Source organism: Chelonia mydas, chromosome 1, assembly GCF_015237465.2.
Source record: "Chelonia mydas isolate rCheMyd1 chromosome 1, rCheMyd1.pri.v2, whole genome shotgun sequence".
Classification (NCBI taxonomy): Eukaryota; Metazoa; Chordata; order Testudines; family Cheloniidae; genus Chelonia; species Chelonia mydas.
The window spans coordinates 217,017,845-217,045,670 of record NC_057849.1 but is presented as its reverse complement, the minus strand read 5'-3'; the positions used below and the strand labels follow the sequence as shown (position 1 = coordinate 217,045,670).

The window sequence follows — 27,826 nt, the reverse complement described above, 5'->3', positions numbered from 1 at the left end:
ATGAGGCAACTCCATCCTGCAGATAAATGTTTTCCCATACTTGTGTGCTGAGACAATCCCAAGCAACTGCCCATTGGCACATCTCAAGCAAAGCAATCTAAGGGCTCCACTAGCACCAGAAGTTTGTCAGATGAGACACACATAGGAACCCCTTCAGGCACCAGGCCCCGGGTGAGAGGGATGCAGGGGGGATCGTGGGGCAGGGCCCTAGGGTGAGAGGGATGGGGCGGTCTCGTAGGGCAGGGGCAACGGGCCCCTGAGTGAGAGGGATGGGGGGGTCGAGGGGCAGGGGCAATGGGCCCCTGGGTGAAAGGGATGGGGAGGTCAAGGGGCAGGGGCGACAGGCCCCAGGGTGAGAGGGATGGGGGTAATGGGGCGGGGGCGATGTGCCCCTGGGTGAGAGGGATGAGGGGATCAAGGGGCGGGGGCAACAGGCCCCTCAGTGAGAGGGATCGGGGGGGTCGTGGGCGACGGGCCCCTGGCTGAGCAGGATGGGGGGGACGTGGGCAATGTGCCCCTGGGTGAGCGGGATGGGGGGGTAATGAGGCAGGGGCGATGGGCCCCTTGGTGAGAGGGATCGGCGGGGTGGTGGGTGACGGGCCCCTGGGTGAGCAGGATGGGGGGGACGTGGGCAACATGCCCCTGGGTGAGCGGGATGGGGGGGTCCTGGGGCGGGGGCAACGTGCCCCTAGGTGAGCGGGATGGGGGAGCAGCGCAGGGGTCAGTCAGGTTCTTTGGTAGGCAGGTGGGGGGCCACAAAGCCCCGCCCACCCCTCTCTGATTTGCATATGACCCCGCCCCTCCCTACTGTGACTCCGCCCCTCTCCCTTCCCTATCATCTGTGGCTGTAGCCTCGCCCCCGCTGCTGTTGACGTTTGCGGAAGGAAGCGCCCAGCTTGGGGCAGTGACGTCGGGCAGCGCGGGGCCCGGCCCCGGCCCGAGGCCGGCAGCATGTGGGGGGCGGCCGATGCGGTGAGTGCGACGCTTCCCGCCTGCCCCCCCCCCCCCCCACCCGGCCCGCCGCCGCCGCCGCCGCCTCCTCCGGAGCCGGTTCCCGGCCCAGCGACAGCAGCCGCCCCCCGCCGAGAAACGCCCCGGCCCCTGAACCGCTTCGGCTTCCGCCCCGCGCTGCGGCCGGAGCGTGGCCGCCCGTATCCCGGCAGTGCGGGGCGGACCCGTGTCTGGCCGGGGGCGGGGGCTGTTTGTGGGGGAGGGGGGAGGTGTCTGGTTTTCCGCCTGAGGGGGAGGGGTTCTAATGTATGCAGGATTTATACCCCCCCGCCCCCCCCCGTCAGCGCTGCCGGGCCAGCCACGGGCAGGAAGTGACGCTCCCAGCAAGCCGGGGGAGCTGCAAGGGGGGACATGAGAGGGGCCGCAGTGGGTCAGCCCAGGGGTCCGTCTCGTCCAGCGTCCTGCCTTCCAGCAGTGGCCGTGCCCGGTGCATCGCAGGGCAATTGTGGCGTGATCCATCCCTTGTCCTCTCCTCCCCTGGTCTTCTCTGAACCTTGTTATGTATTTGGCCTTCACAGCATCCCCTGACAATGAGTTCCACAGGTTGTGCCTTGTGTGAAGAAATACTTCCTTTCCTTTGTTTTAAATCTGCAGTCTGTTAATTTCGTTGGGCGACCCCTGGTTCTTGTGTTCTGTGAAGGGTAAATAACGCTTCCTTATTTACTTTCTCCACACCACTCATGATTTTATAGATGTATCATATTCCCCCCTTAGTTCAAACTGAACAGTCCCAGTCTTCTTAATCTTGCCACGCATGGAAGATGTTCCATACCTTTAATCATTTTTGTTGTCCTTCTCTGTACCTTTTTCAATTCTAATATAGCTTTTTTGAGATGGGATGACAAAAACTGCAGGCAGTATTCAAGGTGTGGACATACCATGGAGTTATATAGTGGCATTATGATATTTCCTGTGTTATCTATCCCTTTCCTAATGATTCCCAATATTCTGTTCGCTTTTTTGACCGCTGCTAGGAATTGAGAGGATATTTTTGGATAACTATCCACAGTGACTCCAAGATCTCTTTCTTGAGTGGTAATAGCTAATTTAGATCACTCATGTTGTATGTATGGTTGGGATTATATTTTCCAATGTCCATTACTTTGCATTTATCAACATTGAATTTAATCAGCCATATTATTTTTGCCCAGTCACCCCAGTTTTGTAAGATCCCTTTGTAACTCTTTGAAGTCTGCTTTGGACTTAACTAGCCTGAGTAACTTAGTATCGTCTGCAAATTTTGCCACCTCACTGTTTACCCCCTTTCCCAGATCAATTATGAATATGTTAAACAGCCCTGGTCCCACTACATGTCCCCAGAGGATGCCACTATTTACCCCTCTCCATTCTGAAAACTGACCATTAATTCCTACCCTTTGTTTCCTGTCTTTTAACCAGTTACTGATCCTTGAGAGGACCTTCCCTCTTATCCCATGACTGCTTGCTGAAGAGCCTTTGGTGAGGGAGTTTGTCAAAGGCTTTCTAAAAGTCCAAGTACACTATATCCACTGAATCACCCCTTAAAGAATTCTAATTAGATTGGCGAGGCATGATATCTCTTTACAAAAGCCGTGTTGACTCTTCTGTACCAAATTGCGTTCATCTGTGTGTCTGATCATTTTGTTCTTTGCTATAGTTTCAACCAGTTTGCCCGGTACTGAAGTCAGACTTACCAGACTGTAATTTCCAGGATCGCCTCTGGAGCCTTTTTAAAAATTGGTGTCACATAGCTATTCTCTAGTCATCTGGTACAGAAGCTGATGTCAGTGATAGATTGCATACCACAGTCCTGCTATTTCATATCTGAGGTCCTTCAGAACTCTTGGGTGAATACCATCTAGTCCTGGTGACTTCTTATTGTTTAATTTATTTGCTCCAAAACTTCCCCTATTGACACCTCATTCTGGGACAGTTCCTTGGATTTGTTACCCAAAAAGAATGGCTCAGGTGTGGGGATCTCCTTCACATCCTCTGCAGTGACGACCAATACAAAGAATTCATTGTGTCTCCGTGATGGCTTTATCCTTGAGTGTCCCATTAGCATCTCTTTCTTCCAGTGTCCCCCCAGTTGTTTGGCAGACTTCCTGCTTCTGGTGTACTTAAACATTTTTTTCCTGTTAGTTTTTGAGTCTTTTGCTTGTTTTATTTATTTATTTATTTAGTCTTTTCCTAGGGTTTTTTTTATATCTTCTCACTTTAGCTCACATGCCTTATGCATCCCCAGTGCACTGACCAAAAAAACCCACCTCAATTCAAAATTGCTTTTATAGATTTTTTTGAGAAACCCTCCCTCATACTACGCTCTCTTATTCTTCCTTCGAAAAAGGATCCTTCCCATGTAACCCATTCCCTAAGGAAGGTCAGAGTGTTGCTGTTATTATTATCTATTTGTATTGCGATAGCTGCCAGGAGCCCCAGACATGGACCCCATTGTGCTTGGTGCTATGCAAACAAAGAACAAAAGACAGTCCCTATCCCATGATGACCGGAGGCAACAGCTGGACTATTGATTTGGTAATTTAACTGATTTTGGAAGGAAAGGTTTCGCAAAGAGGCAGATATAGGTGGTTAAGCTCGGTTAGTCTGAGTTCCTCTTGGAGCTCTTTCTATGACTCTCAGATGAGTGCTATATTTCTGCAATTCGTCTTGTGAGCTGCATTGTCCCAGAGGCGTGCAGCTATCTTGGTGGGGCATGGATGGCGATGTGATCGCAATTGTAGCTGGTTCCTAGTCCACTAATGGCCTTTAAGATCAGTGTCAAGGCCTTGAACCGACACTGGAAATGTGCTGGGAGGACAGTGGTGATGTACGTACGGTTGTCCATCCCAATGAGGAGGTGGGCAGCTACATTGTAAAGAACTTGGGGAAGGCATTCTTTTCATGTTAGCTCCCAGATAAAGTGGATTACAGTAATGCAGACTGTAAGTAACAAATACCTATCATTGTGACCAAATCTTTATCAGGGACTAAGGAGCGAACTGAAAGAGAAGACTTGCCTTTACCACCAATGTTACTTGATGATTTAACATCCGTGATGAATCCTACAGGACCCTGAGACTTCATAACATGTTGACAAATGAGGGGGCTGTGGAGATGCCCTCTGTGGATATGTCTACATTGCAATGTAAACCCAGGATTAGTGGGACTCGAGTCATCTTACCTGTGTTAGGGAACCCTAGGCTTGAGTGTCTACATTGTAATTTAACCCTAGGTTAAGAATTTTCTGACCCATGTTAGAACCTAGGTGCTCTGGCATCCACACTGCAGTGCACAGACCTGAGTCAAAGTAACCATATCCCACAATCCCTAGTGCCACACAACTGAAATGTGGCTACTCTAGCCGTAGGACTGAGGTGCACTGTGGGAATACATTACTGCCTGCCCTGTATATTACCAAGAAGCAGCTCGCTTTGCAAAAGGCTTGATCAGTTCACTCTCCATTGTAAACTAAGGAGGCTCTCTGATAGTGTGCTTGCAGATCAGTGATCAGTACAGAATGGATTAACTCTGACCTGAACTGCCGCAGTTTGAAATGCGGGTGTGGCTTTCATTTTCAATAGAGTGGATTGGAGATTGTTGGGATAGAGAGGACGAAGGAAGTTGTCCCATGGAATAGTGGAATACTTTCAGATGACTCCCGGGACCTGACTCAAGCAGGGCTGCATCTATACTGCAAAGCAGTAGGTCTTAAACCCTGGCTCTCAGCTTGATTCAAACTTGTACCCTGGGTCCTGCTTTGATTTGAGGTTGAACCCTCCAGCCCTGCAGGGTCCTGGGACCATGGGTCTGAGCCCTGGGTTAACACAATTATAGTGTAGACGTGGGGGGGGGGGGGGTTAGCCTTGAGCCCAGGCTCAAGCACAAGCTTATATTGTAATGTAGACTTACTCTGTGAAACTGGATGATAGCGAGTTCCTCAGGATATTTCCCTTTCAACCATTATTTCTCGATTTTGCTCTGATTTAATCTAAGTAGGCTATACTTCATCTTGCAAGCATTGTGACATCCTGGTTATATCTTAGAAAATGAGATACCAATGAACTCCAGTTGTGTGTACTGTTTGTAGCTGAACCCATGTCCATCCACCTGTCCAGAGGCTTCACGTATATATTGAAGAGGAGAGGGGGAAAAGTGGATTCATCAAAGGGTTCTCTAAGTGAGGGTCCTCAAGGAGAGGTTGGAAACATTGCTGCCTACTTCAGGGTATGTACACAGGTTAGGAGCACTTTATGGTCAACTGTGTTGAAAGCTGTGGAGTCTTTGAGTTGTAGCCTTCATCCATTGCAATGCAAAAGTTTGGGGTTTTTTAAACCACCACTAAGGATTTTATCTCTGTGCTGTGACCTCAGAGTTGATTGTGAGGCATCCACGATCTTAACCATGGTCATGTGATTTTGGAGTTCGGTTGTCACTAGTATTTAAATATTTTTGCACAGAAACAGGAGGTTGGGAATGTCCTCTGAATTGAGTATGTACTTTTCAAACGATAGATGGGCTATTGCATTTTTCAGGGAGGATGGCACGTTCTCTTCTCTGAAGGATGCATTTATTATTTATACATTTTACAGTTACTTTTCACTTGCTTTCGCAAGCCAAGGAGGGGTATATATCATGTTTGCATGCAGTGGGTTAAATGTTTGTAAGGGCTTCCAAGCATGTCATTGTGTGTGAAGGATTCTATTAGGGGAGGGTGTGACAGTTAATGTTGTATGGTTCAGTTCCAGATTTTCAGCCTTCGCAAGTCCTCTCGTCAGTGATTTCTGCAAAGTAGGATGAATGCTCTGCCAGTGGTTGGTGCTTGAGTACAATGTTTGGATTAATGGTAAAACAGATTCTTTCAATCTTATTCTACATCATCAAATTAAGTTGTCAATTCCTGTGACTGTTTGTTCTTTTTTTCTGCTATCAACACTTTTAAAGTCTCTTACTGACATCTCTCTGTAACTACATTTAATGATTAGAATGACACTTCTGTTATAGTGGAGATAAAGCGCTGATTCTGTTGCAGTGAAAGAAATTAGGTCTGTATGTTCTTGTCCCCAGATTCCCTAACAGATGTTGTAAGTACTGTTGTTTGGAAACTTACAAATTTTACTGGCATATCTAACTGACTAAGGTGTCTTCCAAATGGGTTTACAAATATAACAGAAAAGTTCAAATATGTACAAAAATGCTAACTGTAAATATACCTAAATTCAAGAGTACTGAATTAGTTTTCTTTCAACTTATCTAATGACATCTGTGGTACAAACCAGTCCAAATTTGACATGTCTAGCCTCATCCATTTTAGAGTTATCGAAGCACAACATTTCTGATTGATCTGTATGGAGAAAATGTGTTCTATTCTCCCCCTCCTCCTTCCTTAATCCTCTTTCTCCCCCTCCCCCCAATTAATAAAAAAAAATAGCTTGTGTTGTGTTTGCTTCATCCTCCCTCCTTCCGGTCCCCCCCCATATATATTTTTAAAAATAGTTTAACAGATTAGGTTCCACTGAAAGACGTTGTTAAAATGAAAGCTGGAATTCAACCTTAGCTTCAGACAAGACCAAGGAAATGCTGATAAAAACAGCTGGAACAATAATCAGATGATTACATGTCCCTCAAGTGGGAATGTGTTCACTGTTTGTCATAATGTGTTCACAGTCTGAGGGCATTGATAGAACCCCATATGCTTTTCGGTGCCCAAGTAGCAGCAGTGACCAGAAGCAGTACTTCTTTCTGTGTGCTTGGCTAGAAGGTTGTGACCTTTTCTTTGGACTCTGCTGCTGCTATCTGTGCCTCAAGATTAGATTACTTTAACCAGGCTCTTGGTGGGACTAAATTTTGAAGACTATTCAGAATCTTCACCTTGCTTGTTGGTGTGGATTGATTTAAATCAGCAAGACGGAAACCTTGATTTAAATAATCAATTTTAATCTTGATTTGTATTTATACTTTTTAGTTATTTTCCTGAAGAAAGGTTGATTCGCATTGGTTGGTAACTACTGCCACTAGATACAGCCTTTACACTAAATGTGGTACTGTTTTTTTGCTAACTAGAAGGATACACTGTATCTATACACATTTACTTAAGCAAGTTATATAGCTTAATTTACATTTATTCAGATTAATTTTTATATTTATATTATGTTAGAAAATGGTGAATGATACATTTCTTATTTACTAGTTAATTTACTTTTAATTTGCGTCAAGCTCTATTTGAATGGAAATTGAGTCAATTAAAATGCACAAAAAACAGCATTTTAAAATTATTTATGAGTTAAATAAAACTACCTTAATGTGCTGTATAGATAAGGGGAAAAAAAAGTTTTATCAAAGCATGTTTTGCATCTAAAACTAAACAAAGGCAGTATTATCTGTAGTTGGTGAATTGGTTGTTTCTGGTCACCATGTCCTTTAGGGTTTTATAAGTAGTAGATCTCATTCTCTCACACTTAACTTTTATTCACAAAGTGGGAGAAAAGAGCAAAGCTTTCCTAATTTGTCAACTACCATTGGCTCCTTAACTGTGAATGAACTAGTCATTGAAGTGAATTAGTTGAATAAACTGAAAGTAAGAAAATATTTTCTCTGTACCTGCGGAGGAGGCTAGTGCTGTTAAAAGCTGATTTAACATTTCAACAAACGCTGGTTCCAGGCGCTTAGCCAGTGAGTTCTGCTAGTTCAGTAGTATAACATTCTTTGAAACTTGGCAGCTAATGTACTACTTAATATATTTAATTTAAATTATTATAGTAGATTTTAGTAAGTTTAAACTTTATGCCTTAACATAGGTTGTCATAATTGCAGATTTAAATAGGTTTATTTTTTAAAAAAATCTGTGTTTCACTTAAATCAAAATATAGATTTAAGTCTTAAAATGAGATTTTATTTATGTATTTATTTTTAATCCTGGGTATTCATTCATCCAGTTGCTTCTTCAGCAGTGTTTCTTAAAGGGAATATATTACACCTGTGCTGTATGGTTTGAATTGGATTCTGTCTGTTACCCAGTGAAATTTAAGAGTTTGGTTTTAATCAAAAGGCTCTAAATGGTTTGGGTCCTAATTTCTGAAGAAACTTTCCCTCTCCTTGTCTGGTAGTATAGTAGGTGAGATCTGTGGAGGTGCTTGAGCTAGTAAATGGGGTTGCTAGTAGGGCCTTCAACTCCGGAAATCACTCACTATCTCTCCTTGGTTGGACACAGCCTGAGTCTGTTGACCTTGAGGGCTTTCTGAAGGCCTGTATGTTTTTTTCAGGCATTTGAGAAAGGCCTGAATGGGAAGGGTTTAAGCCAGTTTATGGGGTACTATTTATTAAACTAGACCGATGGAAGAGTGAGGAAGTGTCTAAGGGAGCCTGATCTCCAGGGTGTTGTACCTGCCTTTCCTGCCCCATATAGTAGCTTTTTAGCTTTTTTTCCAAATAAGAGTTTTATATTAATTTTTAAAAAATCAAGACAAACTAGTGTTTCTGAAATAACAGATTTTTATAAATAATGGATTTTCATAGAAGATATTTTTTGTGATTATTTCAGGAAATGCTTCAAAGAGCATCAGAAGAATTTTCTCCAAAGATGGAGATTCCTGAGGAGGAGATGGATACAACTGATACCCAATGGGGCTGGTTTTACTTGGCTGAATGTGGCAAATGGCATATGTTTCAGGTATCTAAACATGGGATTATGTTATCTATGATAACTTCCACACTGTCAAATGTACTGTATTTAAACTTTTAAAATGTCCTTTCTGGTTTGTTTTGAAGACTGATTCAAACACTCAGTGTTCAGTTAGCAGTGAAGACATTGAAAGGAGCTTCAAAATGAATCCAGAAGGCTCTGTTTCTTTTACTACTGCAAAATTTAACTACAAGTTAGACTTTTCAGGTATGTCTTTCTCTAACAATAAAGTATTTATATATTTGTAGGTTTCTCATGACAAGAGTTGACCAGTACTTTTTACATGCTCTTGGCCTTAACTAGCTCTTGTATTGTAGTGCAAAAAAGCATAATTGGGAAGTCCTTCTTTATATGAACGTACATTTGACATTTTATGGAGAAAGTCATGTGGTTCAGGCTTCTAGCTTTGTTACTCTAAGTAGCATACCCTATTCAGTAACGCTGGTGTTTGCCCTGTCTCCTCTCACTTGAAATATAAGTCGTGCAGTACCGTAAACTCGGAGAAATGGAAACACTAAAAGTTTGTTTTCTTCTAAATATTCAAGCGGCAAGTGTTGCAGAAAACGATTTTCTGTCTTCACACAAACTATATAAGTAATGTTGATAAAGTGACAATATAATTCAGCTCGCAGATACTTCAACAAGCCAACTCTGATATGTTCATCAGAGCATCAGATATCATTTTCTAGAAAATGACTTTATGTAAAGATCTCGTATATTCATATTGTATGGACTCTTTATCACAGGTTACTAATGGTTTCCAGTGTAGTTACTGTGTAGTTAGTTTTAAATATGTAGAAAGTTGCGATGTAATAGCTTCTCATTCTGAATATTTCAAATATTGCACGTATAGTTTCATCTGTATTTTCATATTAAACTGACCAAAGACCTGTCACGCTCAGGTGATGTGGGTGTTCTGTTTTGTGGATAGCAGTCTTTGTATATCTTAGTCTACAGTTGTAGGGTAATGCAGTGGTGGACTGTATGAAAACATGTACAGTCATGCAGAATTTTGTATTTTGTTAAATACTTTTTGTATTGTCTTCTTTAGTTTACTTTTAAAAACAGATTTTGTAAACTATATTTAAATCTTGAATCTTTGCTTAAAAATGCTAAAGGCAGCTGTTAAGCATAACATAATTTTCACCATACCGTTAATATAGTATCACTTTTATATTTAAATGTAGTACAAAGATGTTGGCTTCTGCACTGCATTAAAATTAGCATTTAGATGCAGAAGTCTAGAGTGTAATCCTGGCCTTATTAAAATCAATGTGAGTTTTGCCATTGGCTTAAATGTGCCAGGATTTCATCACTAGTGAATATGCACTGTCTGTCTTAAGTGCTTATTTAGTACGAATTCCCATGGTATGTGGGAGCTAATGTTTTGTGCATTCTAGTATTAGTAGTGTTGGACAATAATATTTTGGAATGCTTCTCTCAACACTTGAGACATCCAAACGCTTTACATTTCGGTACATTGACTGTTTCTGGTACTCACTTAATTTTCATTTTATATACAGTGATGAAACAAACCAATCTGACTACTGGAAAACAGCGTCCAATAAAGCGAGCTCCCTTTTCTATCAGTGCTTTCAGGTAAGAACTAAAGGTGATTCATCGTTGGTTTAATTCATCATTCCTCTAGTAAGATGAACTAGAAACATTTTAAAATTTCTTCATTATTTTTTATCCCCCCTCAGATTAAATCTGGGGACACAGATTGGAGCGGGAAGGCGAAGGAGGAGGAAATCTCTCCTTGCCCATTAAAAATAACTATCCACAGTTTGAATCCCCGTTCAGGACCCAAGCGCTGTGTCAAATTATAGATTAGTAAAAAATTCTGTACAGCGTAGGAATCCTACTGGGGAAAGAGAAAAGCTTCAACTCTTGGGTGTGATTGTTTTAACTTGTATTTTTGTGTTTGAAGTTATATCTGTGAAAATGAGGCTATCCCAATGCCTTCACACTGGGAGAATGTAAATACAGAGGAACCGTATCAGGTAAGAGCTATTATGACATGGAACATACATATGATGAAAGAACAATGGACTTCAGTGAAACTATACTAACCTCTCTCTTTCCAGCTTATTCCTTTGCAAAAACAAACAAATGAATATAATGAAGTTTCTAGTCTGTTTGGGAAAACAATGGATAGCAACCGAATTAAAAGAATTCAGAGAATTCAAAATCTAGACTTGTGGGAGTTTTTTTGCAGGTGAGATTATTTCTAAAACAAACATTGTACTAGATCTGCTAATAGAATAAATCTCTTTTAAAGTCATGCAGCAGAAATAGTTAAACTGCATCTAATTATAAAACTGTTGGAATGCTTATTGTGTCTGCACCCTTTCTTCATCTGCTCTCTTTTTCCTTTTCCCTAATTGGTCCTGCTCGTGTGTTTATAGTCATGTATCAGCATTCCTATTAAAGATCCTGATATTTTTATGGATTTGGAATTTAATGCTACTTCTGTAACAACCATAAGTTAAAGATCACAAACTGCTTAAAACTTGAAAAACAATGAGAAAATTGAAAAGCACTGTTGCAATAAAATTTTCATTTGCGCTGACATTTGATATGCAATTTCTAAGGTTCAAATTTTAAACTAAAGAAAAAATCTTTTTTTAAAAAAGGCATGCAAAGCAATCTGTTTCAGATCTAATTTTTATTTTGGTCACTAAAGTCAGCAGGTACAACTCAACACGCACATGGAGCAGATTTGTGGGGTAAGAAGGTACCATTTTTACAAAATCCCTTTTCAAATTAGAACTGCACTTTAAATTGATTAAGCAGTGTGTTAATTTCCTGATTTAACAGTTGTGAAAAATACACTGTCTTTGATGTAGAGGGAAAAGTATAGCTGCACAAATTGTAGATTGGCATTCACAGCCTTTGCCATTTACTGTTATATTCTAGGAATGTTAAGACTACATCTGGTTTTTCTAAAGATGGGTTCAAATGCCTTTGAACTTTGAAGAAGTTCACGTCCAAATCTGAATTTAACTTTGCAGCCATTTTTCAATTATTTAAAAAAAAAAAAGATTTTGAAAGGCTTTATCAAAAGTTGAATTTGTCTGAAACAGGGAAACAGTTTATCTGCAGTTGTTAGTCTCTTGGAGAAATTTACATTGAAAAATGTTTCTAATTTTGAATGGTATGAATGGTTTGATGTGAATTCCTCTTTGGTTATTAAAGGAGTTGAATAGCTGAATGTCCCTAGCCCATGTTGCTAGAAAGATAATTTTTCTTCATGGACAATAAGGTACCAAACCTTACCACAGTTTCATGATCATTTTTAATATATCAAATCTTTGAACAGTAAATAGTCATCCAACTGGTAAAGAATGTGTGGCAACATCCGCGAGCTCCCTCATCAACATATGGAAAGGAAGAGCACAAGCACAGCTACCTTGTCATGAAGGATGACATTAGGTTCTCTTCTACTCCTCTCTATGTGAGCTCGCTGGTAGAGGTGACTACAGTCATTGTTCTCAGAAAGTATATGTGGTGGACCCCAAGATTTTGTTATGATGAAGTGAACGTGTCACAACAGACTCCTCGTAAAATGAGCCTTCATAGGGTTGTATTCGTTGCGTGTCTAGTGACTAAAACAAGTACTCCCGATTTGTCAAGTTTCTCACCTTACCATTTTCTCTTTATGAATTTTAGTGTAGGGTGAAGTCTCTCTGTTGGATCCAGCTCAGTGCAGCAAATCCAAGTTTAGTCTGTCAGTATTGCAGAAGCCATTGCTGGCTTGAACGTTCCTGCTTTCTTTCCCACTAGACATTGTATGGGGCAGGGTGAGTTAGGAGTTCTTGAGTTTTGTTCCCACCTCTTCTCTGATCAGTCTTTTATTTAATATTTGCACTTCACAAACATCATGTATCACACGGTTGCCCTTGGAAATGTCAATATATACTTTTCTAGAAAAGGAACTTATAAAAAGTCAACATGAAGATATATTGGACCATTTTGACAATAAAATCAATAAGTAAACAATGAAAAAATATTAAGGTGCTACATGGGCTTAAAAGGTGCTATGCTGTAGATGAAATTGTATGGTATATTGTATTTGAAAAATACCTTGTGATCATGTAATTGCACGCTTCTAGTGAATATTTACAGAGAGAGGTGTCTTAAGATTGCATATTGAGTCTTAATTTTCTCATTTTCTGGCTTTTGAGTGATTAATTTTTGCAACTTTAGCCTTCTCTTAATGTATTGGTATGGAATGCATTTAAGTATATAAATACAGATACAATTAAAAATTTGATTTGCTTTGATTGGTGCTTTTGTACCAATCTTGCTACTTTGAAACTTGTATATCTAAGTGTCCCTGTTGTAACAATGTGTTGCGTTAAAGTGGATTTCTATAGAGGTATCCCTGAAGCTTTTCAATTTGAGGCATACTTCCGTGAATAAGAATATCAGGAAATGATACTAGATCCCCACTGACTTCAGAGTTCGCAATGCATATTTGTTTTCTCTTCGATTTTCTACCTTTTGCTGAAAAGGGGAATTGATGGGCAGCAGGGACCACTGCACAATAAAGTGTGTGCTTTAAAAACTCCAAAGCTATGGAGTTCCCACTACCCTGTTTTTGGAAACATGAACTCGGGAATGGGAATCTGTTATTGCGTGCAGTATGATTTTTACAGTATTGCAATATTACTATGTGTTAGTTGCAAAGTAATATACAGTATTAAAATTTTGTGTTCAGTGGAGTAGAAAGACATGAGGGGAATCATCTCAGTCCAGAAACTGCTTGCCCTTATTTTTCCATTTGGGGAAAACCTAAAGATTTGTCTCAAAGGCTCAGCTACTTTCTGGGGTGAAATACTCTGTCTGACCCAGTCATTTGGAGCAGGCGAACCTCATCACTAAGGCTATGATTTTGTTATGGATATTTTTAGTAAAAGTCATGGGCAATAAACAAAAGGTCATGGAAACCATGACCTGTCCCTGACTTTTACTAAAATCATCCCTGACAAAATGGGGAGGGAGGAGGGTCCAGCACCCTGCTACCCACCACCTCCCTGCAGCAGCTGGGAGCTGCAGGGATTCCATTGCCCAGTGGCTGGGAGGGGTTCCCCGCTGCCCGCAGTGGCAGGGGAGCTGGGGGCGGGGGAGCGCAACCCTGCAGCTGCTGAGCAGCTCTGGGGTCCTCTGCTGCCATGGCTGCATCTGGGAGCTGCTCGGGGGGGGGTGGGGTGAGGGCAGCTGAGCAGTTGCGGGGGGCCCCCCAGTCAGGGGTAGCCAGTGGCGGCGACAGCAGCCAGTCAATTGGAGGGATCCCGCAGCTGCAGGAGAGTCCCCCACCACCTGCGGAGGCTGGCCTGCTGCGGGGTCCCCAATGTCATGGAGGTTAACTGGAAGTCATGGATTCTGTGTCTTCCGCAACCTCAGTGACATAATGTTAGCCTTATTCATCACTGCGATTACCCAGTGATGTCTGTAATGGAGAGAGAAGAAACTCTGGCATTTCAAATTCCTTGTGGCATCCCAGTGCGCAGTGGCCATCTTGTGTGGGAAGATTTATCTTGGAGAATGAGTGATGTTCTTTCCAGTGTTTGAGTTTGGGGTTATGAAGGTTCACATTCCATAGAGGATGAGCAAGTAGAAGGTATTGTTGTGGAATTAAGGTTGCTGCCACTTCTTAAATGTTCCTTTTTTTAATAGGAATGCAAACGACTGGTCTCCTATCTACCTAAGGGGACTGGCTCTACAATAAGAACCTGCCCTTATTATAAATATAAGGGTACAGACTGCACTTCTATTTTTAAAAAATGTATTAGTTTGTGATTGCTGGTGGGAAATATGACTTGAGGACATGGGTATCTTTTGAGTCATTAGAAGCCCACTAAGCACATGGTCTTGGACGGGTTAATTCAACCAAAAAACTGGCTGTGGGACTCGATGGCACCACCTCCCTGGTCTTGCTGCACATACTGTGTCATTTGAGAACAAGAATTACCACTTATTTTCTTTTTCCTTTTTCAAGGTATATTTTTCACTGAGGAGATAAGTTTAATCTGAACCTCATGTTCTTGAGAGGATATAATTGGGTAGTTATATATTTTGGCCTGCATAATATTAGCCTCTTCATCACAACTCCTGTTTTGTTGTTGGCTATTAACTTTATGTTTGTGGAGACTATTGATTAAAAACTTGTTGAGCACTACTATCCAAAACCTTTTTAGAGCATAGATTATTTACTGTGTAGATTGCAGTAGCTCCATTCTGCCCTTTTCTGAGAGTGGGTAGAGTGATTGATCATTTTAAAATTTTGTGCAATTTGAAATAAACTAATAAAATATGTCTTTCAGGTCATATGCTGCAAGGTTCTGTTCTGTCATTCATCGGGTAAATGTACTTATAAATCCATTGTGGTGATACAGTGGGTTGGGATGTAGTGTCATCAACACGCTGATGAATCTCAGTTCTGTTTCTGTTTTATGAGACCCAAGTCGTATGATTGACTGGCTTTCCCAGTGTCCAGCTGAGAGTGGGTCTTCAATGAAAGTTAAGCAGGCTGAAACTCAATCCAGAGAAGACAGTGGGTAATGCAGATAGATTGGGAGAATTAGTGGAGGGGACATCTGTCCCTTAAGTGAGGGTGTTTGCTTGACCACCTGTCAGTCGTATTTTTAAAACAGGCACTGTGGCTCTGATGGCATGGTTTGGCCTGTAGCCTGCATGCTAAAAAAAAAAAAAAACAACTCAAAAATCCTTTTTTGAAGCTATCCTATGTACTGAAAACTTCCTACCTAAGTGAATTACTTTGGGTTTTGTATGTCTGAGTGGCAGTAATTCTTATTATGAATTAATGACTCTCAAGCTTCTTAAAAGCATTGTTTGAATACTCCCATACAAAGCACTTGAAACAACAAGTGCTTTATTTTTAAAAGCCCATCTGACAACCTGCATTTTGGTCTTGAATGCTTTGCATCTATACATTAAATCCCAAAAAGAAGTTCAGTTAATTGCTAAGCTACTGTCCTGCTAAATACCACATCACTGTAGTAGTTTCTTCTTCCTCTAAGCTTTTGTAATGGCTGTCCACCTTTTTCCTCTTTCTGCTCATTTAATGCCTGATCTATACCATGAAGGATCTAGCCGTTAGTTCTTCTGCACAGAACTCCTTTTGACATGAAGAATCAGTCTAAGGGCTTGTCTACACTACAAAATTAGATTGACTTAAGTTAATTGACCTACAGCAATTAAATTGGCTCTTGGTGTCCGCACTACCCTCCTTCTGCTGGTGGCGCACATCGTCAGCAAGAGCGTTTGCATTGACTAAAGAGGGGCACTGGCAGCTGCCCGGGGCTCACAGCTGGAATCCCTTCTCCCCTTTCCCCCTGCCCTGGGGCTGACAGTGAGATGTGAGCCCAGGGCAGCACTCAGTTTCACAGAAGGGAGCCTACCAGCAGTGAAATTGATATTGTCAGTTTCACTGCTGCTGCTAAAAAAAACCAGGAGTACTTGTGGCACCTTAGAGACTAACAAATTTATTAGAGCATAAACTTTTGTGGACTACAGCCCACTTCATCGGATGCATAGAAGGGAACATATAGTAAGAAGATATATAGATATATATACAGAGAAGGTATATGTTGTTTCACATTTCATCTCAGGCTCTGGGAAGCTCCATCTGTAGTGTAGATCAGGCCTAAGAAACAAATTATTGTATGGAGTGATCTAATAGTTTAGAATTATTGGCCTAAATTAGTTTGGGTGTTTAAGTACAATAAGTGCTACTAGTCTCCCTCTTCCATTCTCATTCATTTGTATTGTATATGAAAAATTACTTGAAAAATCATCTTTTTACATGGTCAAATCCAAGGTATACATTTTAATATAGTTTTCAAAATTGTATTTTAGATACAGTATTTTTATGTTTTAATGTAAACTTTCATAAATTGTAACTTGCCTCTAGACCTGTGTAACTGTTTAATTTTTAAAGTAAAGTAGCTTGTTACTGAGTATTAAAATGCAATTTAAAAAAATAGGCTACATATAGTGCTCAGCATTCAGAAAGCAACACACTGATCCAAGTAATCTTGATCTTTGCCTTTTTCTTTCAATGGGACATTGTCAATGTGAAATCTAGCCAATTAAAAAAAGGTCAAAAGAAGTTTTGGGTGCTACTAGGGCTGTCAAACGATTGAAAGAAATAGTTGCAATTAGTCACAGTTTGAAATCGCACTGTTAAACAATAATAGAATGCCAGTTGAAATTTATTATAAATATTTTTGGATGTTTTTCTACATTTTCAAATATATTGATTTCAATTACAACAGAGAATACCAAGTGTACACTGCTCACTTTATATTATTATTTTTATTACAGATATTTACACTGTAAAAAAATAAACCCAAAGAAACAGTATTTTTCAGTTCTCCTCATACAAGTTCTGCAGGGCAATCTCTTTATCATGAAAGTGCAACTTACAAATGTAGATTTTATTTATTTTTTACATAACTTCACTCAAAAACAAAGCAATGTAAAACTTTAGAGCTTACAAGTCGAAGCATGAAGGGGCATACGTATGTTTACGTATCTGACACGTATGCCGGCTGCAACAGTGCATGTTCTCACTTTCAGTGACATTGTAAATGAGAAGCAGCAAGTATTGTGACCTTTAAATGTAAACAAACTTGTTTGTCTTAGCGAGTGGCTGAACAAGACCTAGGACTGAGTGGACTTGTATGTGGTAAATTGAAAAACAGTGTTTCTTTTGTTTGTTTTTTACAGTGCAAATATTTGTAATAAAAAATAATAGTGAGCACTGCACACTTTGTGTTCTGTTGTAATTGAAATCAATATATTTGAAAATGTAGAAACATATCAAAAATATTTATAATAAATTTGAATGAGTATTCTGTTGTTTTAACAGTGCGATTAAAACTACAATTAATCGTGACTTTTTTTTAAATCTAGCTAATTTGTTTTGCATTAATCGCATGAATTAACTGTGATTGACAGCTCTAGATGCTATGTAGTCCTTTGAGTCACACTGGCAATTTTTGTAGTTTTACAACCTTATTTTCCTAATGTTTTGGGTTTTTTTTTTTTTTTAAAGCTTTTCCTTCCTGTTACTGTGTGAAAGACAAGTAGGGAAACTGATTCTGCTGAAAGTACTCTCAAATGAACAAAGTGGAAACAATTGATTTTTTTTTTTTCTTGAATTATTCATTTATAGTAAATGTTAGGCTTTCCTTACAAGAATGATATGTCCAAGACTTTAGAAAGAAGTGTGTTTTATGTGGGGGTGGTTTGTTTTTTGTTTTTTTTTTTTGCTTTTTTTTTAAAAAAAAGCTGACTGCTTCCTTTTAACGCCACCTTAGATGGTAGAACTTTGAGCTGTATTTAAGGAGCAGAATCAAATTTGGTCATTTCTCTCAAATTCAGCTGTTGCAGTATCATTTCCCCTCTGTTTCTGTGCAATTCCAGTTTGATTACAGAAGCTTTTGTAATGCTGTGGCTTTTTTTTGTAGGAAAAAAGCTCAACTAAAGAAGAGAAGAGGTGTCCCTACCATTAATGAACACATGTTATTTCATGGTACCAGCAATGAATTTGTAGAAGCAATATGCATTCATAACTTTGACTGGAGAATAAATGGTATGCATGCTGCAGTGTATGGAAAAGGTAAGCAATAATGACTTCTTTAATACCACTCCATGTAATTTGTGAGTAATACACTTCGTTTGCTTTTCACTCTCTAAACATACAATTATTTGTCCCACAAATGCATTTACCATACTGGTGGTCTGTGGAGAATTGTTTAATCTGGTTTTCTTCTTCCTGCTAAATGTGATAAAAAGACACTTAAAATATATTAAGTAAGCAATTCCTATAGTTGCCATAGTTGGATGTTATGCAGTGGGGTGGGGGAAAATGATGGTCCAGTGGCAGAAGGGTAAGTGGTTTGTGGGGCAATATCCCTACTAAAATGTGGTTCACACTGAAAAAGCTTGAAAAGCACAGCACTATATAATTCTTATAAATTTTGTTGGATTGATTATGAATAAAACTGAGAGATAGGGCCTGATTCAGATCTTACACCATTTTGATGTAAGAAGGGATCAGAATCAGGCCCTCTAGATTTCATAATGAGACTGTTGTCATCAGCTATAATTTTTGCTGTTTGTTTTTTAAGGGACCTATTTTGCAAGAGATGCATCGTACTCCAGTCGTTTCTGCAAAGACGATATGAAGCATGGAGACACTTTTCAAATCCATGGTGTCAATCTGCAACATCATGTGTTCAGAACATATAAAGTTATGTTTCTTGCTCGTGTTTTAACTGGAGACTATATCATTGGAGATTCCAAATACATGAGGCCTCCTTCAAAAGATGGGAGCTTTGTGAACTTATTCGACAGCTGCGTGGATAGTACTTGGAATCCAAAGATCTTTGTTGTCTTTGATACCAACCAAATCTACCCTGAATATTTAATAGAATTCTGCTAAGTTTTGCAAGGAGCCAAACTGAATATTGGGTTGGTTGTGATGGACGGTCAGTATGTCTTTGCGAAGGAAATATAACTTACAAATTTTTTAAATACATGGTGGTGAACAGAGATGGAGATGTGAAGGAAAATCTGGCTTACATCTGTAAAATCCTTTTGGCTTAAGGTTGGTTGTCCATCTGTTGGTCCTGTAAATAAACGTTGATGCTTTTCACATTTAGGGTTTATAACCAATTTTAATATGGCTTAGTTGAGCCTTAATTAAATTGGACATTTAATGTCTTCAAAGAATTCTTACTGCTATACATTTTAAAAAATAATACATATGTATTTATCCATGTGTAAAATATATATTTATGCATATGATACAGTATGTGTACAGGTGAATAATCTTTTATAAAGATTTTATTTATCATTTTACAAAATGCAGGGGGCTTAATAGTTATTGGTATATTGCAGTATGTATTACTTGTAGATTGGAGTTTAAATCTACAGAACAATCCATCTAGGGAAGGCAAAGGTCTGGAATCAAGCTGAACCAGCTGCTAGGACTAAATCTAGGTATCTCATACTGCTTCAAGCAACCTTGCAATAATGCTGCACAACCTATAAATTGAAGTGTCGTTGTGACAGAATAATATACCTGACAACGGTTGTGGTCAGTAATTAGGTAGGTATTTAGCCCTAGAGTCCTGTGCTAGGATCTCTTATGTGATCTATATAGTTGTTGTTTAATAGTAAACGGTGTGTTTTGTTCCCCCTCCCCGTATCTTGTAGTAATCTCTAGCTTGTCTGGAATTTTAAGATGCACCCAGTGTTGACGTGACTCTACTTCCATTGAAGTTGATGGTAATACTCTATTGAATTCAATGGAAACAAGAATTAAACAAAAATGGAGGGCGTCTAAAAATTCCATCCCTTAATTTTTCCCTATGTTTCATGGATGGTTTTAGTAATATTGGTATGTGCTGATTTTATGTAAACCAAGTTTTCTTTCCATTTGCATAGATGCAGAGTATGGACTGTTTTTGCCAGGTAGAATGTCACTGGGGAGGAGAAGAGGGACCAGAAGAAAGATCAGAGAGACCAAAACTCCTGAAGAAGGGGGACTAAGGTGTTAAATGAGTGAAAACACATTGGCCCTCCCTCATGAGACTGCCTCTTTGGATCCCTGCTATTGGATTCTTGCCCTGTCACACAGACCTTAGATATACTCAAAGTTGTGTTAGCTTTCTGGCATGGGAGGGAGCATACTTCTGCATATGCACAGCCTGGCACTATGACCCATCTAATAGACATGCATCCCCTCCTCCCTAAGTCCTTTATCTGTGTCTGTTCATGGACTCTTGCAGTCGCACCATATGCTGGTTATTTGTGTTCTTTGAAATTTCTTGGAAACTTTTCCTCCACTTATCTTCTTCAGCTGTTCAGGGCAGGGACTGTGTCTTCCTTTGTGCTTGTACAGTGCCTAGTACAATGGGCCTCCTGAGTGGCATCTCTGGGTGTTGTTGCAATAATAACCAATGACTGGTGCTATAGAACAGTAAACCTTCACCAATCCACAAGCCTTGGAATACACATGTGCATGCACACGCATTAAGGCGACATCTACACTATGAGCTAGGGGTGTGTGTCCCCTGCTTATGTACACATACTTGAGCTGGCGTGAGTATAAATAGCAGTGTAGCTGTGGTAACATGGGCAGCAGCAGTGGAGGAATGGCTAAGCATTGCCAGTGTGAGTGTGTGTACACAAGCAAAGGGATCACCCCTATCTTGTAGTAATCCCTCCCCACTTCTCATCAGAGATTTACTAGCAAATGCAGTAGGGTGTCCGCAGCCTAAGTCCTCTTTATTTTTATAAAATACTCTACAATACATGTACTTGGACATTATGAAATTATAAGAAGTCAAAATAAAAAAAGTGTACCTTTTTGTTTGTTCACTCACTAATTTCCAAAATCCAGTCATTATTTTCCTCAAGTCTTACCGGACTGTTGTGACTAAAAGTAACCAACACATCTGGTTTTTAAAAGGTGTTTGATTGGCATGCATATAATATCTTCAGAAGATCAATATGATTTATGTTTACCCTGCTTGTGTGTACTTATGCCTGTATAGCTTGTCCACTCTGTGCCTTATTTTCTATTTAGACTCAAGGGAATTGAGTGGAAAAACCTTAATCTCACCAGTCCAGAGTGCCATTGAAGGTGGTTTCAGCTTTTCATCCAGTGCCCACTCTATCAGCTTTCCTGGTGCAATCTTCTTCATCTGTATTGATAAATCTTGATACTGAGGCTGTTTACACCATGTAGACAGCTACTATGCAACATCTCAAGCTTTAGAAAAGTTGAGTGGTAGTTCTTAGCTCTAAATCAGATAAATTACAATAAGGAAGTCAGTGTATTTGTCATTTGATAGAATTTCTCAGTGGCTATATTTATTTCAATCTTGTGGTTTTTCATAGTGTCCTTCAGATCCAGACTTACCATGTCCAGTTCCAGCCATCAGTGTTCAGAGGTGACATCTAGAAATTTATACTGTATCTCCTCTGGCAAAGCACTCTTGTGCCTAGACTCTTTCCTTAACAACCAACACTATGGCATTGAGGCAACTGGTTCAGCATGTCCCCTTTCCTGGTTGTCACATGCCTGCCTGAGTGGGTGTTTGGTGTTGGGAAAATATTCACCCTTTCCATTTGTCAGGCTTCCTTCTCAGCTTCTGTCTCTTTTGGGTTCTTCCCCTCACTTATAAGAGGTGAGGAAAAGATCAACGACAATGGATAACTCCTTGCATCTAACCTCTATCGAGGATGGTGGGGCTTGCTGCCAGATGAAATAAAAATGGCAACTCTGCTCATAACATTCAGAGCTATGATGTAAACCCACCACCTCTTTTCCCAAGCTTTTGCGAAACACCAACCTTGCTCGTGGCAATACTCCCACTCTTTCAAATTTAGTAGTAATGACATTTAAAAAAAAAAAAACACACCTACTCAGCTTACCCCTTTCTGGCAAAATAAAGAAGGGGACTAAAGGGAGAGAAAGATCATGGTTGTTCTTATTCTTGGGAGGCACTCAGCTACTATGGAGAAAGGAACCAGTAATAGAACCCAGATGGATAAAGAAAGGAGATTACAGTGTCAGTTGGTGTAGAGAGAAAAACAAACAACGGTATTCAGTCTCTCTCTAGCGGGGACACCACCATTTGATGATTCTCCACCATTTGCCTTTCCAATGTCTTGTATTATAACTAGATATTCAATTTTTGATTTATCAGGAGAGATCATACAAGCTATTGAATATCTCAGTTGCAGAGCAAGGCAGAGAAGCTCTTATAAGTGATGGTTTGAAGAACTCAGCCAGAGATTTTATGGCCTTTTTGGATATTCTTGCCCCAAATATCTGACTTTATCATGGTCCATTCCATCGTGCTGCTGGCTTTCTTCTCCAGACATCAGACCCTCCTGTAGCAGCCATTTTGCGGGAAAGTGCTGTGTGCTCCATTACCTAGATAGATCTCAGTCCTTCTAAAAGGCACCAATATTGTGTAAGGGAGAAAAATCCTCCCTTGGACCTATCTCATTCCAGAGGTGGACTGTACATATTGTCTTTTGTTTTCAGACTTGTTGCTTGCAAGCAGGCATTCTGGTAAACAGTAGCCTTAAAGCCCATTTTGTAGGTGCTGTGGCAGCTTCTACAGCTTTCCAGAATGTGTCTGGGTGAGTCATTTACTGAGTGCTTATTGGAACTAGATATTTTAAATCCAGGACAGATTCCATTTTGGGGAAAGCTGTCTTACAGTCCCTTTTTAACAGGTATCAGTAAACCACATGCCAGGAGGTGGGCTGAAGTGGTCTTAATCAGGCTCCATGAATGGAGTTTATTCACAAGGAATAAAATTGTTGCCAGTACCTGATGGAGGTCTTCATGTAATTGGCCATCTGCGTACCTCTCTTAATATGCATGTGGCCAAGATTGGATTCTTTTAGGGAGTGGTGTCCATTGGGCTGCAACTGCATCCTAGATGGCCTCGTGTCACGCCACCTGAGGGCACAAAGGGTGGAGCGAACCCAAGTCTCCCTCAGTCCCTTTTTACCACCCATGGCAGTGAGAGGGAACCCTGCAGTATCCACCAGCTTCTCTGAGACTCTGTTGCTAGTGATTAGTTAATACAGTTGTTAGGTAGTTAACTCTTAGTTTGCCCTCTGGCTTATAATTTTTTTTTTTTTTTTTTTTTGCATTTTTAAGCCTTATGTGTCCTCTTCTCCTCCCGCTGGTTCTCTGGGCCTTGAGTTGTTATTGGCAACACTAAAGGTCCAGGATTTAAGACCTGCTCCGCTGTGATAAGTCTGTGCCACTCAAGGATGTGCATTCAAAGTGCCATTTCTGTTTAGGCAAAAGACATATCTCTGACCAATGATCCATCTTCTCTTCTTTTTCTAAGTGGACTCAGAAGACTAGGGATACCTGCCTAAAGAGATTTTTTTTTTCTGGAGTTCTCTATGAAAGCCTCCTCAGATAAGGGGATAAGACTCAGTCCTCCGGCCACTCCTCAGTTCGTGCCCCAGTGAGCTGCGATTCCACCCCAAGCTCCAGGGCTGAGATGGCTGAAACCCCCGGGGTGTATTTCTTCAGGAAGGGGTAGGGAGGATACCAGATGAGACATAGGTCTCCTTCTTTGAGGAGCCTCAGAACAGAGACGCAAGTTAACGTATTAGACTCATCTCAAGCTCTTCAGCTGGTGGGGCTAAGATAGGTCCCTGTGGCACCTTGATACTGTCTATAAAGAATGCCTGTGGCACCAGTTAAATCTGCTCACTCCCTTTCCTCTGGCAGTGACTCTTCAGCAATCTTTGTACCAAACACCTTGGTACCCAGCCCCTTGGTACTGTCCCTTTCAGTGGCTTTGCCCTATTTGACACCAAGTGACCTATCTGTGAGCCTGGCACCAGAGTCCCCTGGCCAGCTCATATGTCAGTAGTACGAGCTAGGCCTTCAGTCACTGAAATCACAGTACTGCGTACAGCTGTTGAGACATCTGTGCCATCTACTTCCCCTATACAGGTAGAAAGGGTGCAGGAATGCTGTAGTACACCAAAAAGGGTAGCTGCACCCCTGCAGGAGGTGTATTCCTTTTCATCTTCTCCATTGGGACATAGTAAAGATACATCTGTTCATCCCTTGAGAGGCACCACACTGGAAGTCAGGGAGGGATTCCAGGGCTGCTCTTTGAGCAGCAAAATAAGAATTAAGTTCTTGGCATCCTGAGTTTTCTTAGGTTCCAGCAGAGAGTAAATTCCACTCACTTCACGTGATATGTATAGGACTTGTCTACTCTTCATTACAAGATGAAGTAAAAAGGCCTGCATTTTTAAGTATAGGCTGCAGTGGTCAGATGGTTCAGCAAATGTTAATTGAACAATGAGATTCAAAATGCCAGATGGTCTTGCTGGCTAACACACGTCTTAAATGCATGAGGTGATGGTGAGGAGCGCCTTGTATCTCTATCAGCAATACTCTCACCAGATGAACAACTCTTTTGGACTAATTTTGTATTAAATTTTTCATTTTAAAAAGATTAGATTTTAAACAAGTCAAACAAGCCAGAATAAATAGAGGATGACGTGTGGCTCTGTATAGAGAACTGGATTTGAACCGGGAGACAGGTCTTTGTTCCAGTACCTGCCACTGATGTGATGTGGAACCTTGGACACATCACTTCACTTCTGTGTCTGTTTCCCTCCACCTTTTGTGTCTCTTGTCTGTTGGTTTATAAGCTCTTTGGTCAATACTTATTAACCAGCAAGAGTGACTTTTAAAAAGCTTCGTCATGTAATGTGGCTACCTTACATTTTTATAAATGCAAAACAAAAATTATCAGTGTTGTATTAATACTTAGCCCTTAGAAGATCTAAAGTGCTGTCTGCATGTCAACATAATTACTTTTTTTTTCTTTAAGTAGTGGCTCCAGATTGAGTTTTGACATAGAAGAAAGTTTAGTGAAAGAAATGTGACCCAAAGCAACAAATGTGGGGAAAGGACTGAGGGGAAGACGTAGTGGAGAAGAAAAACTGAAGAAACAAAGCTTTGAATGGTGGATGTGAAAGTAAACTAAAGACAGTGGTGGGGCGTGTAAAGGGAAAAAAAGTGTCTCCAAACCCACTTTCTGTGCAGGCTTCCTGAATGCTCAGCTCCTACCCAGTAAGCTCTGCTGAAGATGGAGCACTGCACTGAGAGCCAGGAAGCCTGATGTGACCCCTCTGTGTCACGTAAAGGGCTCAGAATAGTGTAAAGAGACTCTAAAAGCCTTTGATCTGATCAGGAGAGTTTTCTCCCAGGGCAGGAACTGAGGAAGACAGTGATAGACCTCCTTGCAAGCCCTAATGTAAGAGGTATGTTGGGGGCAGGTGTGTTGTGTAGCTTCTGGGCAGCACTGGTGTCCCTGGGCAGCTAGGGTTAGGCTGCCATAACTTAGCGCGCGCGCGCACACAGTGTCTGAACGCCATCTTATCCCCACTCACCCTAGGGTGTGAGTTCTGTGCTGGGCAACATACCTATGACAAAATTCCAATACCCATTTTATCACCTTGTCCTAATTGACCAATCATCACTGCTGAGAAAAGTTCTGCTTTATGTTCAGGAAGTCAGAGCACTCATGATGATATTGTTCCAGATGTTTCTGCTTTCAGAGAGGCCAGTTCTGCTTACCTGTGAATGACACTGGAGGAAATATTGTTCGGAGTTTAAACATTTAGCTTCTGTGGTTGTACGGTGTAATGGGCTAGATTGGTCCTTAGGCACTCATGTAATAAACATAATTAGTAACAGACCCCACTATAATGAACTTCCTCAGTCTGTTTCGAAAAAGTCTCTATCCAACAAGTTTGTAAGATTGTCTCTTTCCCTCTGACCTGTAAGCCCTTTAACAAATACACTGCATTGTAGAGAAAATCTCCCTGAAATACCTTACAGTACTTCTCATTATAAAGGTCTCAAACTACTTTACAAACATTGCCTGACAACCTTACTGAAGGTCCTATGAGGTAGGCAAGTACTGGAGCAGTGGTTCTCAAACTATTGTACTGGTGACCCTTTTCTGTGTGCGACACCTCCTCCCCCCCATAAATTAAAAACACTTTTTTACATATTTAACATCATTATAAATGCTGGAGGCAAAGCAGGGTTTGGGGTGGAGGCTGACAGCTCGTGACCCCCCTATCTAATAACGTCGTGACCCCTGAGGGGTCCCAACCCCCAGTTTGAGGACCCCTGTACTAGAGAGAGAGAACCTTTGACTATCTCTGCAATGCTGCCGTTTCTGGACTAGAATACAGCACCTACATAACTCTGCATAGCAGTACTTTACAGCAGACTGACTGGATGTAGGCAAAAATACTGTTTTCAGTACAAACTTCAGGGGGAATATAGACAGGCGATATGTAATTCCGTGAATTGAATTTTGTCCGAGACACCTTTTTTCTTACAAAAAGTTTTCCAAGATCCTTAATTACAATATATTGACAAAACCTCAGGTTTATGTCTTATCGAAAGGACAGCAGTACATAGTGTGCTAAAATGAAGTTGGGGTTCAGTACAGGCAGGGCCGTCCCTAGCAATTCTGGGGCCCTATGCAGCCCGGGCAGGTCTCTGCGGGGGGAGCGGGCCCCAGGCCTCTTTGGGGGGCAGGAGGGAACCATCCCCCAGCACTCACCGGGGGAACCACCGCCTAGCACTTCCCGCCATCGATGAGTGCAGGTCCAGCCCTGCTGCAGAGCTCAGGGGAGTGGGGAGCGGGAAGAGGTGGGGAAGGAACGGGGCGCGGGCCCTAGGGAAGAGCAGGGGCTGGAGCAGCACGCAGCTGCGCAGGGCATCTGGTGCCCTACACAGCTACATACTTTGTATATGGGTAAGGACGGCCCTGAGTATACGCTTTGAGGGAAGAGCACCACTTCATGAATGACTGATACTGCCTCCTGTAGCTAGGTTTTCCTAGAATCCATTCTATCCAAATGCTAATCCAGTTTAGTTTGAAAACTCTGAAGGGGTATAGTTGCATGGTGAGATGTGAATAAGAAAATGTACATAAACTTTTCCAGCTCCCAGTGGGAGTCTTTTCATTAACTTCAGAGGGAGTCTGATTGGGCCCGAAGAGACGGGTATCAGAGCAGCATGGGAGAAATGAGTAACAAACTAGGTGACATACAAAGGGAACATTCGGCTTTTTTTAGCATTAAGAGGGGGAATAAATAAACCACAGTAGATCAGATGGTTAATGTCATTTTGCTTTGAAAAACTCACGTGGGAGCTAGCAGTGTTTTCGAGTACCCAGAAGCGTAAATGCGTGTTGAACAGCTTTGGGGCACTGAGCATTAGATGGTGGGAGACAAAAGGCCATAGTTTCAGGAGGGGACTCAAGATAAAGCACACTTTAAAGGTCTTGATTTTTAAGCTGTTGATTTGCACAAACTTACACTGTATGTTAATCCATGTTCTTTATGATTCTGAAAAGAAGTGCCAGTTTATGCAGTAGTCTTAATTAACTGCACAATCTTGTGCCAGTTTTAACTAATTAGAGTACAAGGTTCTTTTTAAAAAAAACAACACTTTCTAATCCAAATCAGTGTATTGAATCTTTTTCATGATTATTTATTTTTTGTACATTAAAGACTGATTGATTTTAA

General features: G+C 41.0%; 1 protein-coding gene across 13 annotated transcripts; it reads left to right on the top strand.

Moving 5' to 3' along the window:
- The first annotated feature begins 830 nt into the window (after positions 1-830).
- PARP11 (poly(ADP-ribose) polymerase family member 11) lies at positions 831-27,826 on the top strand. Of its 13 annotated transcripts, none has more exons than XR_006285395.1 (10): positions 831-972; positions 8,528-8,656; positions 8,755-8,875; positions 10,192-10,267; positions 10,599-10,671; positions 10,756-10,886; positions 18,169-18,320; positions 18,832-19,310; positions 20,153-20,258; positions 25,108-27,826. XR_006285395.1 is itself a non-coding variant. In XM_037913335.2 (9 exons), exons 2-9 carry the CDS (start codon positions 5,819-5,821, stop codon positions 19,143-19,145), a joined length of 1,011 nt encoding a protein of 336 aa, XP_037769263.1. In that variant the 5' UTR covers positions 5,069-5,214; positions 5,730-5,818; the 3' UTR covers positions 19,146-27,826. The 13 variants fall into 13 exon arrangements, 2 of the variants coding, with proteins under 2 accessions (XP_037769255.1, XP_037769263.1); XR_006285420.1 differs by having other exon boundaries at positions 25,105-27,826; XR_006285440.1 differs by adding an exon at positions 5,730-5,833 and having other exon boundaries at positions 838-972; positions 20,153-27,826.